The 15,622-nt window shown below is 43.2% G+C and overlaps 1 protein-coding gene across 1 annotated transcript in view; it reads right to left on the minus strand.

Moving 5' to 3' along the window:
• Nucleotides 1–15,323, minus strand: part of LOC117258925 (uncharacterized) — a 31,923-nt gene extending 16,600 nt beyond the window's left edge. The window contains exon 1 of the mRNA XM_033630169.2: nucleotides 14,844–15,323. Coding sequence (XP_033486060.1) covers nucleotides 14,844–15,119 — 276 coding nt within the window. The 5' untranslated portion in view covers nucleotides 15,120–15,323. The remainder of the gene's footprint in view (nucleotides 1–14,843) is intronic.
• Between the last annotated feature and the right edge of the window lie 299 nt (nucleotides 15,324–15,622).

Below are 15,622 nucleotides of genomic sequence, written 5' to 3' on the forward strand. Positions count from 1 at the left end.
GTGTCTCTGATGCTGTTGTTTTTGTCTGAACTGGTTTGACTGCTCCCAGCGTTTATTATGTGGCACAGACCTGTTTTGTCTGAACTGGTCAGACTGGTCTCAGCTGTTGTCTGAACTGGTTTCTCAGGTGTTTCTATCAGTTTGATATCAGACTGGTCAGACTGGTTTCTTATATCATGTTAGTTTTGTGTGAACTGGTCAGACTGGTTTCTTATGTACTGTCAGTTTTGTGTGAACTGGTCAGACTGGTTTCTTATGTACTGTCAGTTTTGTGTGAACTGGTCAGACTGGTTTCTTATGTACTGTCAGTTTTGTGTGAACTGGTCAGACTGGTTTCTTATGTACTGTCAGTTTTGTGTGAACTGGTCAGACTGGTTTCTTATGTACTATCCATTTTGTGTGAACTGGTCAGACTGGTTTCTTATGTACTGTCAGTTTTGTGTGAACTGGTCAGACTGGTTTCTTATGTACTATCAGTTTTGTGTGAACTGGTCAGACTGGTTTTTCTGCTGTTCTATCAGTTTCCTCTGAGCCGGTCGGTGTGGTTTGTTCGCTGGTCTTAGGCCAGTCTTCAGACTTTTTTCGCCAACAAAAACAGAAATCTTTTCTCTGTAGTTTCAACACACTGACCTCCCTCCTCTTCCAGCTCTGGCCACCTCATCTCACTCGTCTTCTCTTGACTTTTCAACTCCTCCCTTTCTCATCTTGTCCTTTTCTTTTGGCTCCCCTTCTCTCCATCTCTTCTTATCTCCCTTCCGTCTTTTTTCAGTCCTTGTCTCATTACGTACTTCTGATATTCTCTCTCATCCATCTCTCCTCTTTCCCTCCTTCATCACTCCTCGTCTTCCTTCCTCCCTTTTCCCTTTTTGCTTCTCACTCTCTGTTTTCATCACTCCTTCCTTTCCTCCCTTCTCTTGTTCTATCCCTGTTTTTCTCCAGTCCAGCTGAAAAGCAGTAAGAAAAACAAGAGTATGGAAATGTCCCAGTGGGGCTCCCATACCGGCGGAGACAGGCTGAGACCTCTCTTGGTTCACACACACACATACACACACACACACACACACACACACACACACACACACACACACACACACATATTCGTGAACACAAACATAAACACACACACACATTCCTCTGGGTGCTCATTCATTCACTACCTAATTTTCATTTTACTTTCTATCTAAACATCGTGTTCGCCCCTTCGTCTCTTTCCCAACAGTCTTCCTCCTTCGTTGCTCAACCCTGAGCGTTGACTCCCTCCCTGTCTGTCGTCCAGGATGATTTCCCCGCTGCATTCCTCCTCTGACACTCATGTTAATAACAGGAGGGAGTCTGCAGCGGGAAACACCCGTCTGTTCCTGGAACCCAGGCTGCATGTTACTCAGCATTTCTGCTGCCCTCGGTCGTGATCGTCCCGTAAAAAGTGACGCTCCTGACCTGATAACCTGGACGAAGAAGCGGTTCTTGTTCGGAGACTGTCACAGCTCTGTGAGAGTTAATAAAGGTTTTGAGTCGAGGCACCAAAACTGGAAATGGATCTGTGCCGTCAGTTGTATTCAGTTATATTCATCAGCCGGAGGAAGTTTATTTTTCACTCTGAGAAGCTGCTAAGAGGAAGAATAATACGAAATAAACAAGACTGCAAATAAACTTTGATTCGACCAGTTACAAAGAAAAAGACTTAAGAGTCTGCAATCAGCAGCTCTGTGAGGCTGTACTGAGGCAGAGCAGAGCTTTAGTTAAAGTCACTGTCGTTGGGCGGTCGGCTGTGGAGGTAGAGCAGGTCGTCCGCTATTCTGAAGATTGTTGTTTCATGGTGGCGCTAGAGGAAAAGTTAAAGGGGTCCCCAAAGTTATCAGGCTACATGGTCTGAGCATCGAAGATGTCTGCACAAATTTTGGTGCCAATCAAGCAACATCGGAGGCTGAAAAATGAAGCCAACACTGAAGTACTAAAAACCTGCAGTTCCTCTAATGTCCACTTGAGGCTGGCTCCAAGAGCGAGTCAGTCCCCACAGACTCTATGTTAAAAGTTAACAGCAGAAATAAACATGTTTGGTACAAAAAACAATTTTGGTCTCTATAACTGAGAACTGTGCAGGGACTGAATATTTATATAACTCACCTGTTTACATTTTATTAAGGACTGAAGTTACACATTTTTAAGGGTGTGGCCTTTTGAAGTGACAGGCTACTTGCGAGGCGTCACTACAGATTGAATCAGATCCTCCACTCACTCCTCCACAGCTCCACCCTCTCACCCAAATATTCTGGCTCCAAAAACTAAGAGTGTGTCTCAGATCACATGATTCAGTTCCAAACACTTAATATTTTGAGTTTGTTAAGTGCGTTCACACCTCATTGTACAGAAAATCGCAGTGTACTACTGGTGCACTCAAAACAGTCCAAAGGGTGAGTGTGAAATGATGGACACTACTCACCCTCAACGGTCGCCATCTTTGTGACGCAGCAGAAGCTACATCACAAACTTCTGGACTTTTGACACGGTGGCTGGAGACAACACGGAGCCTGTTACTTCGACATGTTTTTTGCACTAAGTACCAAAACTCAAAAAAAAAAAAAGAAGCCGTCAGAGATGTTTGTTGGGTCTGTAATGATTTGGTACTATCAACAATACTGTGAGTGCTAACGTTAGCTCGCTAGCTAGCTAACATTAAAGATAATGGTCAAATGTTGACGATAACGCTCCACTGTCTGTTTGAAATTTACTTTTTAAGAAGAAGAGGCCTTGTCACTTCGGGTCGGTGCAAAATGGTAGTGCGCAATTTCAGACAACACTGCCCTGTTTGAAATTAGTGCACCATGCAAGAAGTACGGAGTGTCCATAGTGTACTAGACTGAAGTGTTCTAACAGCAGTATGTGATTTGAGACGCACTCTAAGATGGTGACATGGTGACGGCCAAAATGGTGAACATGTTCATGCTGTTGTATGTTCAGAGCAGAACAGTGGATCGTCCTATAGGCAACATAAGCAGCCGCCTGGGTCGCCAAAATGCCCCCCACCAGCCCTTTTTTTATATTTTGTTTTTGAACATAAGGACATTGGTGGAGAGCATTAAAGTGGCATTCCAAGTGGCAGTACAGGCTAGGACACTGAATGTGCGAGGTCCAGCATGGGTTCAGAGATTACTGCTGACCTCACGTCATATCCTGACATCCTGATTCGTGCATTTACAGTCACTGTGCAGCACTCTGTGACATTCAGAGCAAAGCCCTGCACTGGACTGTTTTCCTAATCCTACTCCTGCTGGATTTCTGACCATCATCTCCCACTCCCACAGAGTGTGTTATCTACTCCCACCCATTCCCGCAGGGTGTGTGTCAGCTCCCACCCACACGACAAATGTTCTGACCATACATCCCCGCACAATAGATTGATTATCAATAGACTGAGTCTTCTCCGCTCCTGCAGGGAAAACACATTGTTTTACTGCGGTAAAAGATTTGCACACCTGTCGGTGATAAGAAGCAAAATTATGGTCTAGTGCTTAATTACATTCATCACTACACTTACTCTGGTTTCTTTAGGATTCAGTGTTTTAATTATTATTTGTGATATTCCAAAGAAATTCCTCCAAATGTCCGACTTGCTTTTATTTTCTTTTGTTTTACAATGTGCAGCTTTTATCTTCTGTTCCACTTCATTTGTTGGCGTCTCCATCCTTCATGTTAATTCACATGCACATTTTCTTTTTACTGCCTGCTCCCACCCCAGCAGAGATAAAACTGACCTTTCCGGCAAGATTTGATTTGGGTCCCACAGGATCCCGATCCCAGTGAAGTCCTCTAATGCAGAGCATTAATACAACAACACACCTTTGTTTGCTATGTAAAGATATAGTAAAGTATAACAGTGCCCTGAGCAGAGAATGAAGTCACACCCGCTCTGTTGCTGTTGTTCGCACTGTTCACACTGTTAGCACTGTTAGCTGCCAGCTGGCTCAGCCATCTCCATGTTGAGAGCCGTGTGGAGGCAATCCAAGCTCAGACTCTGAATCATAGATAAGCTCTGAATGTCGTATACAGCTCGTTTAAATTCATCCTGCAGTCACATATTCTCTGAAGATGTACACAGGCAAAACTCCACAGGATTACTGGACACTTCTGCCTTCATGCTCACATGAATGTGTCGTGAAGAGAAAGTCCGTCTGTGCTCTCAGGCCATGCAAACGTGCAGCAAGTAATGATGGGTATTTGTTCTTTTAAATGTATGTACAGTTTGTAGAGTTGGTGGGAAACAGTAACAGAGGCTGTTCTCTTTAGATGTTGGAATACTTTTTTCTGCTTCATGAAATATGAAAAATAAACAGGATCCTCAAATTAAGAGGAATTCTGTTTTATCATCCTCTGCTGGCTCACTCATCTCCTCAGTATGAAAAACAACTTGTTGGACATGTTTCACCTGGTGCAGCTGTTCAATCAGGCCCCAGATATTCTACACAGGCTTTTTGTTCTAGCTAAGACGTTTAGGTCCAAACTTAATTAAAATCTGCATAAAATCATGCAGGTGTAGCAGCCACACCGAGACACAGTTGTCAACTTTAATACAAAGTCTTGAACTGAGATCCACATCTATAAAAGGCCATCAGTCATCATTACACGTCCATAAAGAGTTAAACCAGCAGCAGCAGCAGCAGCAGCTTCTCTCTGCTCCACCGACCAAACCAAAACAACCTGCCGGCTCCAACCTGCCCAATTTAATCTGACCCTCAGTTCAGCTGAGAGTCCAACAGAGAGTCACAAACTGTTCAAGTCAGAGGCAGCGTCGTGACAAATGGAAAACTTTAAATTAGCCTTTATTATCCCTGAAATACGGAGCGCCAATAAGTGACAGCAGCAGCCAGGGGACGTCAGCCTGCTGGCCCCCATTGGCCCCCGTTGGCCCTCGTTGGCCCTCGTTGGCCCAGAGTGAAACACAGTACCTTCACATCTATTTAATGAATCAATGAATAATTTTATCCAGACATTCATGCTCCACTGATGGACACTAATGACTTTGGTGATTCTCTGACTTTTTGTCCGGCGCCACTAACAGGTCAAATTTCCAGCTCATGACAGGATACCTCCAAAACAAATGTCAACTTCAGCTACTTTAAGAGTGGGCGTCATTGTAGCTCACATGGTGTCCTTACCATGCTGAAAGTTACATATTGCTACCGGGCAACAATGCTAAATGTTACACACTGACACACTAATATTATAATGAACATAAGTAAACACTGTTAGCATCAGGCATGTTTTCTACTAAACATTAAAATCCTATCAAGCAAACATGCTTAATGTTAATTTATAATGAGGCTAATATCCTAAATGAGCTGATGAGACATGTTTAGCTAGCAAACTCGTTAGCATGCTAGCATACGGTTTTACAGCTGAGCCTGACAAAGTCCAACTTTAAATGATTTAATGTGAGTCGGGTCAGACAGTGAAGTGCTGACAGCCTGAGATGTCCTAAAATGGCCCCTGTTAGGTAACAGCATGATCAGTCCAGAGTCTCTGTTCTGTTTCTCCATTTCTCTTAAAGTCAGATTTGTTTTTTGTTTCTTGTGGTTTGTAATGAGCATTAGAGCCTCACAGGGCCAACAGAGTGTCCACAGACTGAGCTACAGTCTTATTTCATTTTAACTGGAGGATTAAACAACAACAACAACCAGAAGTTTCCCTGCCAGCAGTATGTACTGTAAAGTCAGGACTCACGAGTCCACAAAGGGCGACTGACTGGTGCAGAGAAATGGAAACTCAGTGGTTTCATCAGCAAAGAGACACGAAAACATGAATACAAACAAAGATAATTAGAACAAGACAGAGCAAGTTCAAGACAAACGCCAGCAAACTGCTGCAGAGATTACACGTCTTTGTGTTCTGGAAACATTCAGAAAACAGACACAGAAAAATCAGTGAGAGAACAATGAACATGCAGTGACAGTGTTTCAGTAAATTTGTCAGTTTTATTTCTTAGTGCTTCCTCTTTCCTTGTCTCCTTCCCTCTTCCCCTCTCCTTTTTTATCTATTTCCTCCTTCCTCTTTTTTTTTTTTTTTTTCACTGCAACATTTGATCTGAGCAGTTTGATCCATGCTGCCATCTCTGCTTCATGCGCACTCAGGATCGTTTACACAAAGTGAAGCAAACTCAAAAACTAAACTCTCTTCACTTCAGAGTGCGCTCTCCATGGACGCTGTTGTCCCACAATACAATACACAACAGGAATGGAGGAGCAGCTCGCAGCTGGAGACAATTAGAATAAATTGTGGACAGTGTAGAGACGTCTCCAAGAACATCTCAGAAAAAAGTATATTACGTATTTATCACATCTTTGTCAAAACATCTCCGTTTGTCTTTGTTGAGTTTTCATATTCAGGATCAGCAGCGGTCCAGAACTGTAGTTTGATTAAAGAGTCACCTGGTTTCAAATCTTTATTTCTTGTTCATTAACCTCAAAACATTAAAAATAAATGTTGGCACTGTGTCTCTGCAAACCACAGACTTGTTACATTTGTATATTTATCATATCTACATTTCCAAAGTCATGTAGCTCTGATTACATGTATATGAGCTGAGCTTGTCATCGGGAGGTGGAGGTGGAGGTGGAGGTGATGGTGCATGGCATTACACCCAGATCAGATGGCTGCCAAGCTGCAGACCAACAAACAACAAAAGTGGTTGTTTGAGTCACTGATGACATTTTAAGCCATGATTGTGCCCCCAGACTGGCTATTTGAAATCAGAACATGGTCTTGGTCATGCTCACCATAACCAAGTGGTTTTGTGCCAACATGTTTCCACACGTTAACACAGTGTTGTTGAACCTTTCTGTGTATCTGCTGCATCAGTAATGTAAAATATTCGTGGTGTGTGAAATGTGCACTGCCGAATTTCATTCTGAGGATTGGGTCGTTATATCATGCATATTTCCATATAATATATTATTTATTATTGAACTGACTGGAGGGTTGGGCTTCATAAGAATACGTCTCTGTTAACGCCAATTATACCACAGTCTGGGTGAATTCTGATTGGCTGCAGGGTGTCTGTTAATAACTGATAACAGACACCTACGAGTAGTTACAGTAATACTGTCTGTTCACCGTTCTAAATTAATGCACCGGCTACATAACAGTATCAGTATCTGTAATCTGTTCATTCATTCATTCATTCATTCATTCAGGGGTTCACCCTGGACAGGTCACCAGACTATCACAGGGCTGACACATAGAGACAGACAACCATTCACACTCACATTCACACCTACGGACAATTTAGAGTCACCAGTTAACCTGCATGTCTTTGGACTGTGGGAGGAAGCTGGAGCACCTGGAGGAAACCCACACTGGGTTCAAACCAGGAATCAGCTTGCTGTGAGGCGACAATGCTAACTCACTGCAACATCGCCGCCTCTGTGATCTGTTCACAATTAATTTACAACACTGAGAGTAACGATAGTCCTTCAGTGTCTCGTCCTCTGAGCACCACAGGATGGAGACTGTATCACACTCTGCAGGTCGACACCGCCCCTCTGAAGTTAAGAAATCATTTCGCATCCTGTCCGCTATTCAACTCGCTACTTTAGGCTGCGACTGACAGCAACGTCACACATGGCGTATCCTTTTTCCTGAAAATCTTGATATTAATTTGGGGACAGTGACATTGCTGACAGCTTGCGCGTCTTGCCGTTCAGCATACTGTCAGATTATATTTACTGTTTGTTACTGACTTTGAATCTTGCTAGCATAACGTTAGCTTTCTGGCTAACAGCTGGGCCAAAGGATTCCATGAGCTGGGCGGACTAGAATACCTCCCGTTCCTAGGTCGTATCTAAGGTCTGTCCTATTTACTGGAGTAGTGAATAATGTTTCCATTGCATGAGAACCTTACAGGGTTGCAATGATAGTTTCAGGTATTAGGTAGACCCTCAGGTGTTACCAAGGAAACTGAGTTATGGCTTGTGAAAAACTTTTGACTGCAAAAAGAAAAAAATATGAATGAATATTCTAACTTTTTTTCTTTGATAAGTGACCATGGTATAAGCAGGATAACGCCCGACAGGGTGTCCATCACTTTTTAACAGCCTTCACGGAGGTAGCCGTCTAATGCACACACCTCTGCGGTGATAGTGGACACCTATCAGGCGTAACGAGATGTTCACAGGCAACAGCAGCTGTTGTATTTCAGAGTAGGTTCTCTAACAGCACAAGAGGAACCTTGGTGACAAAAGTGTACGGTGATTCGTCAAACATATGAGCCAATACAGCACCGGTGACCGCCATTTTAAGAACCTGTTGACTGTGTAAACTATGACTATAGAAATAGAACTGGATACAGTGCTGACTGCAAGTTGCTCAGTGGCGCATCAAGCCTAAAAAAAGTTTGACTTTGTGGGTATAAAATAGCCCAGATGTTCTGCATCATGAGGCCAATAAAATGAGTGCACTGAGGACTTCTGCCGGCCAATTGGCTACCTCATGGTTTATCTCTCCGCTGACCCGAATGGGCATAAAATTATTTAATCTTCTAGACTTTCCAAACATTTTAAAACCAAATGGATCAAATACCGATACTGCAACTGAGTCATGTCTTGGTGGTTGCGCTCCAAAATAAATGTATCCACTGATTTACAGATGTCTCTTTCACCATTTAAGTCTATGGGACAAAGCCTTTGTTGGGTCCGACCCGGAATTTGTAATTCCCCGTTTGCCCATTTCGCCCAGCACTGTTCCTGGAGGTTTGGTGTAGACAACATAAAACACAACCAACAGCTCGTAACAAATGAAAACAGAAAGAAAACAGGTACAACAGGACCAATACTAAAGTCCAGGCTTTACTGATATGCAACCGGGGAAAATACAACAGGATTCTGCCTCATCAAGGTGAAATATAAGAAGTTGTGATATCAACCACTAGCGCGCTTACATCACATTACATTCAGTGCTCCTATTGTCAAACAACTTTGACGGTATGTAGCTCTATGGGAAGCTCCTCAGAACTGTCTACGAACACCCTTTGTCCCAGTGGAGGCGACAAGACACGCTCAGAGATCAATCCTCTGGGGATCATGAAGATTTACAGAGAAAATGCAGCTGCAATCTGGACAGTAGTCGTCATGATATCTGTCTATGAACCAAAGTGTTGGACGTCATCACCCTTTGACCTAGGATTGGATTGTTCTTTGAATCTTTTCAACAACAACAGTGACTCGCTTCATCAGCTGTTGTAATGGACACTTTAAAGCTAACCTTTACAAATATATCAACTTATTTTAAAGGGGCAGTTCTCTCTCCCTGCAGATAGTTTGAGTGTGACCTGCTGAGGTTTGGAGATATCAGATCATCCCCACACAATGAAGCTCAGTGACTGATTCATGATGCTCAAAATGCTGCAAAATTTGATTAGTGAAACTCAACAGCAGCGTCTGTTTCCAAGTATAATGGCAAGTGTGTGACGTGTGCACGACAGTTACTGCGGGTGAAGCTTGCTGTCGACAGTTTCATAAAAACTTCTGCTGTTAAAATACAAGCTGTAAAATTTGTTCTTTTTCTGTGGATTCAAACATTCGCTGCAGAAACTCTGCTCTCTCTTCTGGCTGTTAATGTTTTTGTTTTGGACACGTTCATTTATTGTTTGATAGTTTTAAAATAGTCTCATTTATGCATATTAATTGTGTCAGACTGTTCTTCAGGTTTTGATCTTTTATATGATTCCTATCAACACATTTGAGATTTTACTGTTGTTTTTTTGTTTGATTCTGATCTTGTGACTTGAGTCATTAGTTTTACGTTACTAGTCCATAATTCTTTGGCATTGCTGCCTAACCTGGTTAAGATACTTTATTGAATTAAATATAGGTTAATTAACTTATTTGTACCGAAAAAAACAAAACAAAAACATGTCACTATGCAGAGCACCACACACCAATCACCTCTGAGCTCCTGATTTGAGCTGCATTTGTTTTTGCGTCTCAGCAAATTCCACCAAAGAGGCTTTTACATTCATCATATTTGGTGCAGTTCAGTTTGGTTCATTTCTGTTTCTTTAAAAACTGTCAAATGAACTCTGGTGTGCTTTGTTTGTGGTGTGAAAGCAAAGCAGACCAACCACTGAGTTTCGTAATAGTGTGATTTAAGTGTCAGATCAAAAGAAGTCCATTTGCGGACGGTGGGAGGAGCCAGTAAACACGCTGCACGACTTGCTTTCAGGTGCCAGAACCAGGTGTTGGGTCCATGTTTCACTGATAACACTGTTTGACACTGTGCTCCTGTGCTGTTTGCATGTAATTAAATTATGTAAATTAGGTAATATATAAACAGTTGGCACAAAATTTTCCCTGTTTGCTGTCACTGTCTTAAAATTGCAGCATCAGCAGCTGCTGAATGACTGATTATCAGTCATGACACATTCACCGTTACAGAATCACAGAATTACTGTTTGTGTCTGCTGACGTCGGCTGTGTTGAGACATGTAACAACGACCTTATCGAAGTAAAGACCGTCAGATCGGACGCAGCTTACAACTACAGTCTAACAGCTGTACATGAGACCGAGTCTGTGTCAGCTTCAGCCTGTGACATGCATTGTCTGTTTTCAAAATACACTTCTGTTTTCACAGGAAATGTACAGTTTGCATACAGTCTCTTTCAAAATAAAAGCACTACATCGCTACAACACTACATTTTTATTTAAACCATATTTAACCAGGTAAGTCCTGTTGAATAAGATCTCTCTTACAAGGGAGAGCTGACCAAGACAGCAGCACACAAAAATTACAACCAAACAACGACACAATAAAAAACATAAAAGATCTACAGGAACATGTAGAAATATTACAGCACCTATACTACACCAGCCTCCTGGGTGAACTCGGACTTCCGCCACCTTATGATGTTGATCTGTCACATTTTCCCTGACACCGCCTTGTGCTATTAAACAACAACGGCAACCAGTCCTTCATCATGCTGACGTGAAAGGACGCTTTTTTCATCAGTGTCTGAGGCTGGAAGTCGAGCGCCGGTACTCAACAACTTCAGAGTGACACTGAGTTGAACTAGGCAGCACTGATCAAACATGAGTCAAGATTCTGTTTGTGTGTTGTCTCACCTCAAAAACATATTTCAGTTTGTGACCCAGCTGCCATGTTGGGGACGGTATAAAGAAGACCCATTTTACAGCTGCACAGTATATTATGTTAACGAAAACATTTGTGGTGAGAAATAGCAGCCTATTCTTATTCATTTAAGTCGTCAAATAGCGACGCTTTGTCAGTGATTTCACCACCAAAGCCATCTTTGGTGGCAGTGTTATATGCCGCCACGCAGCGCCTGTTTGTAATGTGGCTGTCGCAGAGGTGTGATATGCTGCTGGACGGTGTCAGTGTGAAATGCCAGTGATAACTACGCAATTTAAGGAGCTGGAAAGTCCCTATAGGGTGGGTGGGTGGGGCGGTCGATGGGTCCAACAAACCCTAGACTTTCACAGCGGAGGAGGCTGTTCACTTCCCGTATGAATGCAGAGCCAAACCATGACTTTTTTTTTTCTAAACAGAACCACATGCTTGTGTTTTTTTGCTGTGTTTACTTTGAAAAAAAACCTGTGTCCATCTGAAGAGCAGAAAGTGTACATTTCCTGTGAATACGGACGTGTATTTAAAATACAATAACATACCATCCTGGAGTGTTACCAACAAATGCAAGAGGACACCAAGCCGGTAATATGTAGACGTGAAAGGCACGAAGCCCAGATATATGACAAGTTGGGCGAATGTGTTGGAAATAGACGACGCAGTAACATAATCTTGATTCATGTTTGACCAGCGCTGCTCAGTCTGACAGTTTGAGCACGGCTCATCAGCAGTGACTGACAGCTCTCCTCAGCTCTGGTTTCTTGTTTTTCTTTTGTTCAGTAGATTTTTCCAAATACCTCTAAATATCCTAAGAAGAGGAAGAGGAACACGCTTTTTTTCACAGATTCTTTCTCTAATATTTTGACAGTTTCAGCAAATGTGATAAAAACTTATTTTCATAACTGCCTCCAAGAACAGTTTCTAAGAGGAGTGGAGAGTAATCAGAGCAGATGATCTGCAGCACTGTAGCGAGCGACTCCATCTCAGTGCCATCTGAATAAATCTATAACAGACGCTTCATGAAAATGGGAAGCCTTCTATTAAAGCCATTTGCCTGAATCCATTAATGCCCGGAGCTCCTTCTGAAGAATACTGATGAACTCTGACTTCATGTTTGGACTCAGTGATGTTTCAGGTTAGAAACATGAGAACGTGTCAGAATGTACAGAGCAGGTGGATCTAGATCATTAATGTTCACACAGGTCTGTGGACACTGTTTGGTTTTAATGAAGCTGCTGTTTTTCTGTTTGTCCTCCAGAGCTAAAACATCTGTACATCCCATAATCTCAAAGCTGATGAGAGCGTAACTGATTTTTCCACTGAGACTCCAACTCTCACCATTCAGAGAAAAGGTGAGTCTTCCATGTTTTCCATTTGTGTTTGTAGGTAACTGTTGGTATAGATGTGATGTAGGTAAGGCCCAGCCTGTACCAGGGCCGTGATCACCTGTTTAACGTTGTTGGGGGGGGGGGGGGGGGGGGGGGGGGGGGGGGGGTCGCATTGAAGCAGAAATCTTGGATGTGGGCTTCTCAAAATTTTTTTGACCATGACTGAGGCTGCACGGGAAAAGCACACTCACTACGACTTTTTAATGACATACTAATCTATGACATTTTTTAATGACAATTTTATACTTGTTTTGTGACCCGCTCTTACAAACACTGACAAAAAAAGCCGTCCTCTCATGCCGGCACGATACACGGCCAGTCACCGTTATTGTTCAACAGCACCCGGTGGTGTCGGGGAAACACGACCAGACAACAACATGAGTTAAGGGGATGGACCTCCAAGTGGGGCGGGTGGGAGGGGTGGTGTTTGGGTCCATCAACCACCAACTTTCACCCAGGAGGCTGGTGTTGACTTCCTGTAAGATTGTAAAGCCAAACCCTGTTCTTTTTTCCTAAACCCAACCACGTGTGTGTGTTGTTGAAGTGAAAAACGTCAATTCAGTGTTGTACTGACATAGTGCTTTTATTTTGAAAGAGACTGTATGCAAACTGTACATTTCCTGTGAAAACAGAAGTGTGTTTTGAAAACAGACAATGCATGTAACAGGCTGAAGTTGACACGGCGTCCCAGAACGTCGACAACCAACACACCCGGGGTACCTTGGACGTCATATGTGGACGTGGAAAGTCCATGACCAAACGTGGACATGTGACGAGGTCACAGTGAGGATGTTTTGCTTATTAAGACATTTCTTATGACTTAGTAACACTTTACAAAAACTATAACAGTCCGCAGTAATATAGCCTTCATAAGACTCATATTACATTTTAGTTTTACAGAATACATTTGAAAGTAATAAAATAGAGAAGCAATGTGGTATTTGACGTTGATGAGATCCACAGCAGCCAAGCGGTGGCTTCTTGTACGAGTATGGCAACACCACATGGACAAACTACACACAGAGCTGCAGTACAGTGTAATATTAGAACCAGTAGTTATGATTACAATGATTATTATTACATTTCCTCATGTTTAGTTCGGACGGTGGTGCATAGTTGCCTTTTATGGGATAGCAAATTGGTTTTTTTTATTGGTGCGTGTGCGTGTGTGTGTGTGTGTGTGTGTGTGTGTGTGTGTGTGTGTGTGTGTGTGTGCTCCCACCCAGTTTACATATTATAATTACTGCCTAGGTCTGTACACACACAGATAATTTTGAAAACAGATATTTTTCCCCTCCATTTTAACAAATTAATTTTACCCGCAAGACACGACCAGAACACAAAAACTGCTCCAAACACTCGCCTGCATTAGCTGTTTTCTGTGGGACCTTTTTCAAAACACCCACTGGAGATCTGACCCCCACTGATTATTGTTTAATATGAGGCTGAAGGAGCTCTGGTGCTCTGGCTGCGGCTGCAGACACACGACGGTCAGGGTTAGGAAAAGATGTCCGAGGGGCGTGTCTTGTGGTGAAGTGAGTCGTCTTGTCTCTCAACCTTTCTTGAGGCTCATCAGAACCAATAATGGGCATTTGCAAATTGAGACGATGATGTCATCTTTTTCCAAACGCTCTGTTTAACACGTCCACACACATTATCGGTCTTAAACAGATTTAACAGATTAAAATCTCTGTTTTAGTGACCTTAAACTTTTACTGCAGAGAAGAGGCCAAAACACAGAGGCAAATCTCAAAATCAGTCTAAGTGTAGACAGGGCCTCAGCTGCATCTTATTAAATCTGAACTTTCAGTTCTTAAATGCTTTATTGACCAAACACTGTAGGTCTGACCTTTGACCTCTTAAAGACCATTTTGAAGGTCAACACCGGCCAGTGTTTTTACCGTTTAATGCCCAAAAACATGGCAGATATTCAGTGTTTTCTTCTTGTCAGCCTCTAAACATTTGAATTATTCACTAGTCATACATTAGACAAATACAATCTTGCATTAGAGGAATTAATTCACAAAAGAACCCACGCCCAACTGGAAGATATAATTAATAACTAAAAGTTGTAGAGAAAATCAAATGTCCTGACACTTTGCCTCTCTGTATGCAGGGAGGAAACTGTCGTGTCAGAGGACGATGCTGCAGCTGACATGTGATGGACATCATTAGTTCATTATATTAATATCACTCTCACCTTATTTACATCTTTCTATCAGCTGGTGTGATTTGTGATGATGTTAATGAACATGAAACGCCATGGTGAGACTCAGGCTGATGTGTGGGGGTGTTTGAGGCTGAGCAGGCTGCAGGTGTCTTACCAGAGGCAGCATGGCTGAGGCGCTCGGTGAGACCTGTCCTCTGTAGTGGTTATGAAGCTCCACCAGCAGCTCCTCCTGCTCCTCGCTCAGAAAGCTCCAGGCTCCAGGAACCACCAGGGCCCCCAGCAGGAGCCATGCCCAGAGAGGGGCTCCCCTCGGCGGGCAAAGGCACCGGCGACCGGCCCCCTTCCTCAGCCTGGAGCTCCACAAGGCTCGATCCTGGGTAGTCCTTCGGGTGGAGACCCCCTGGAGCTCTGAGAGGCTCCACTGGTGCATGATGGGAAACAGAGTCCTGAGGGATGTATCCTCCAGAGGTCAGTCCAGAGTCCAGCTAAGTGTGAGTGTAATTGTGTTTGTGTGTACAATAGGCCACTTGTCTTTGTATGAGTGTGTGTGTGTGCCTGTGTGTGTGTGTTTTAGAGTCAGTAAAAGTGTGTGTGTTCCCTCCTCAGTGCCTCTCACTCTCAGCTCTGCTGATCTCTCTGTTTCTGACCCGGCTTTAAGAGAGGGAGGATCCTCCCCTACACACACACACACCCACACACACACACACACACTCCACAGTTCACATTTCACACACTGCACTGACTGGTACGCAAAACAAACACACCCCCCTCAGTCCTTTTACTCTCCATATTCTCCATGTCGATCTCTCTCCTCCTCCTCCTCCTCCTCCTCCTCTCCTCGAGCCTTTTCTCATTCTCTCATTTCCCCTTCTTCATCTTCAATTTGTTTCGTTGGCACGACATTCAGAGGATCCTGTGGGCTCAGGTTTTATC

Source organism: Epinephelus lanceolatus, chromosome 8 (assembly GCF_041903045.1).
Source record: "Epinephelus lanceolatus isolate andai-2023 chromosome 8, ASM4190304v1, whole genome shotgun sequence".
Taxonomy (NCBI): Eukaryota; Metazoa; Chordata; class Actinopteri; order Perciformes; family Serranidae; genus Epinephelus; species Epinephelus lanceolatus.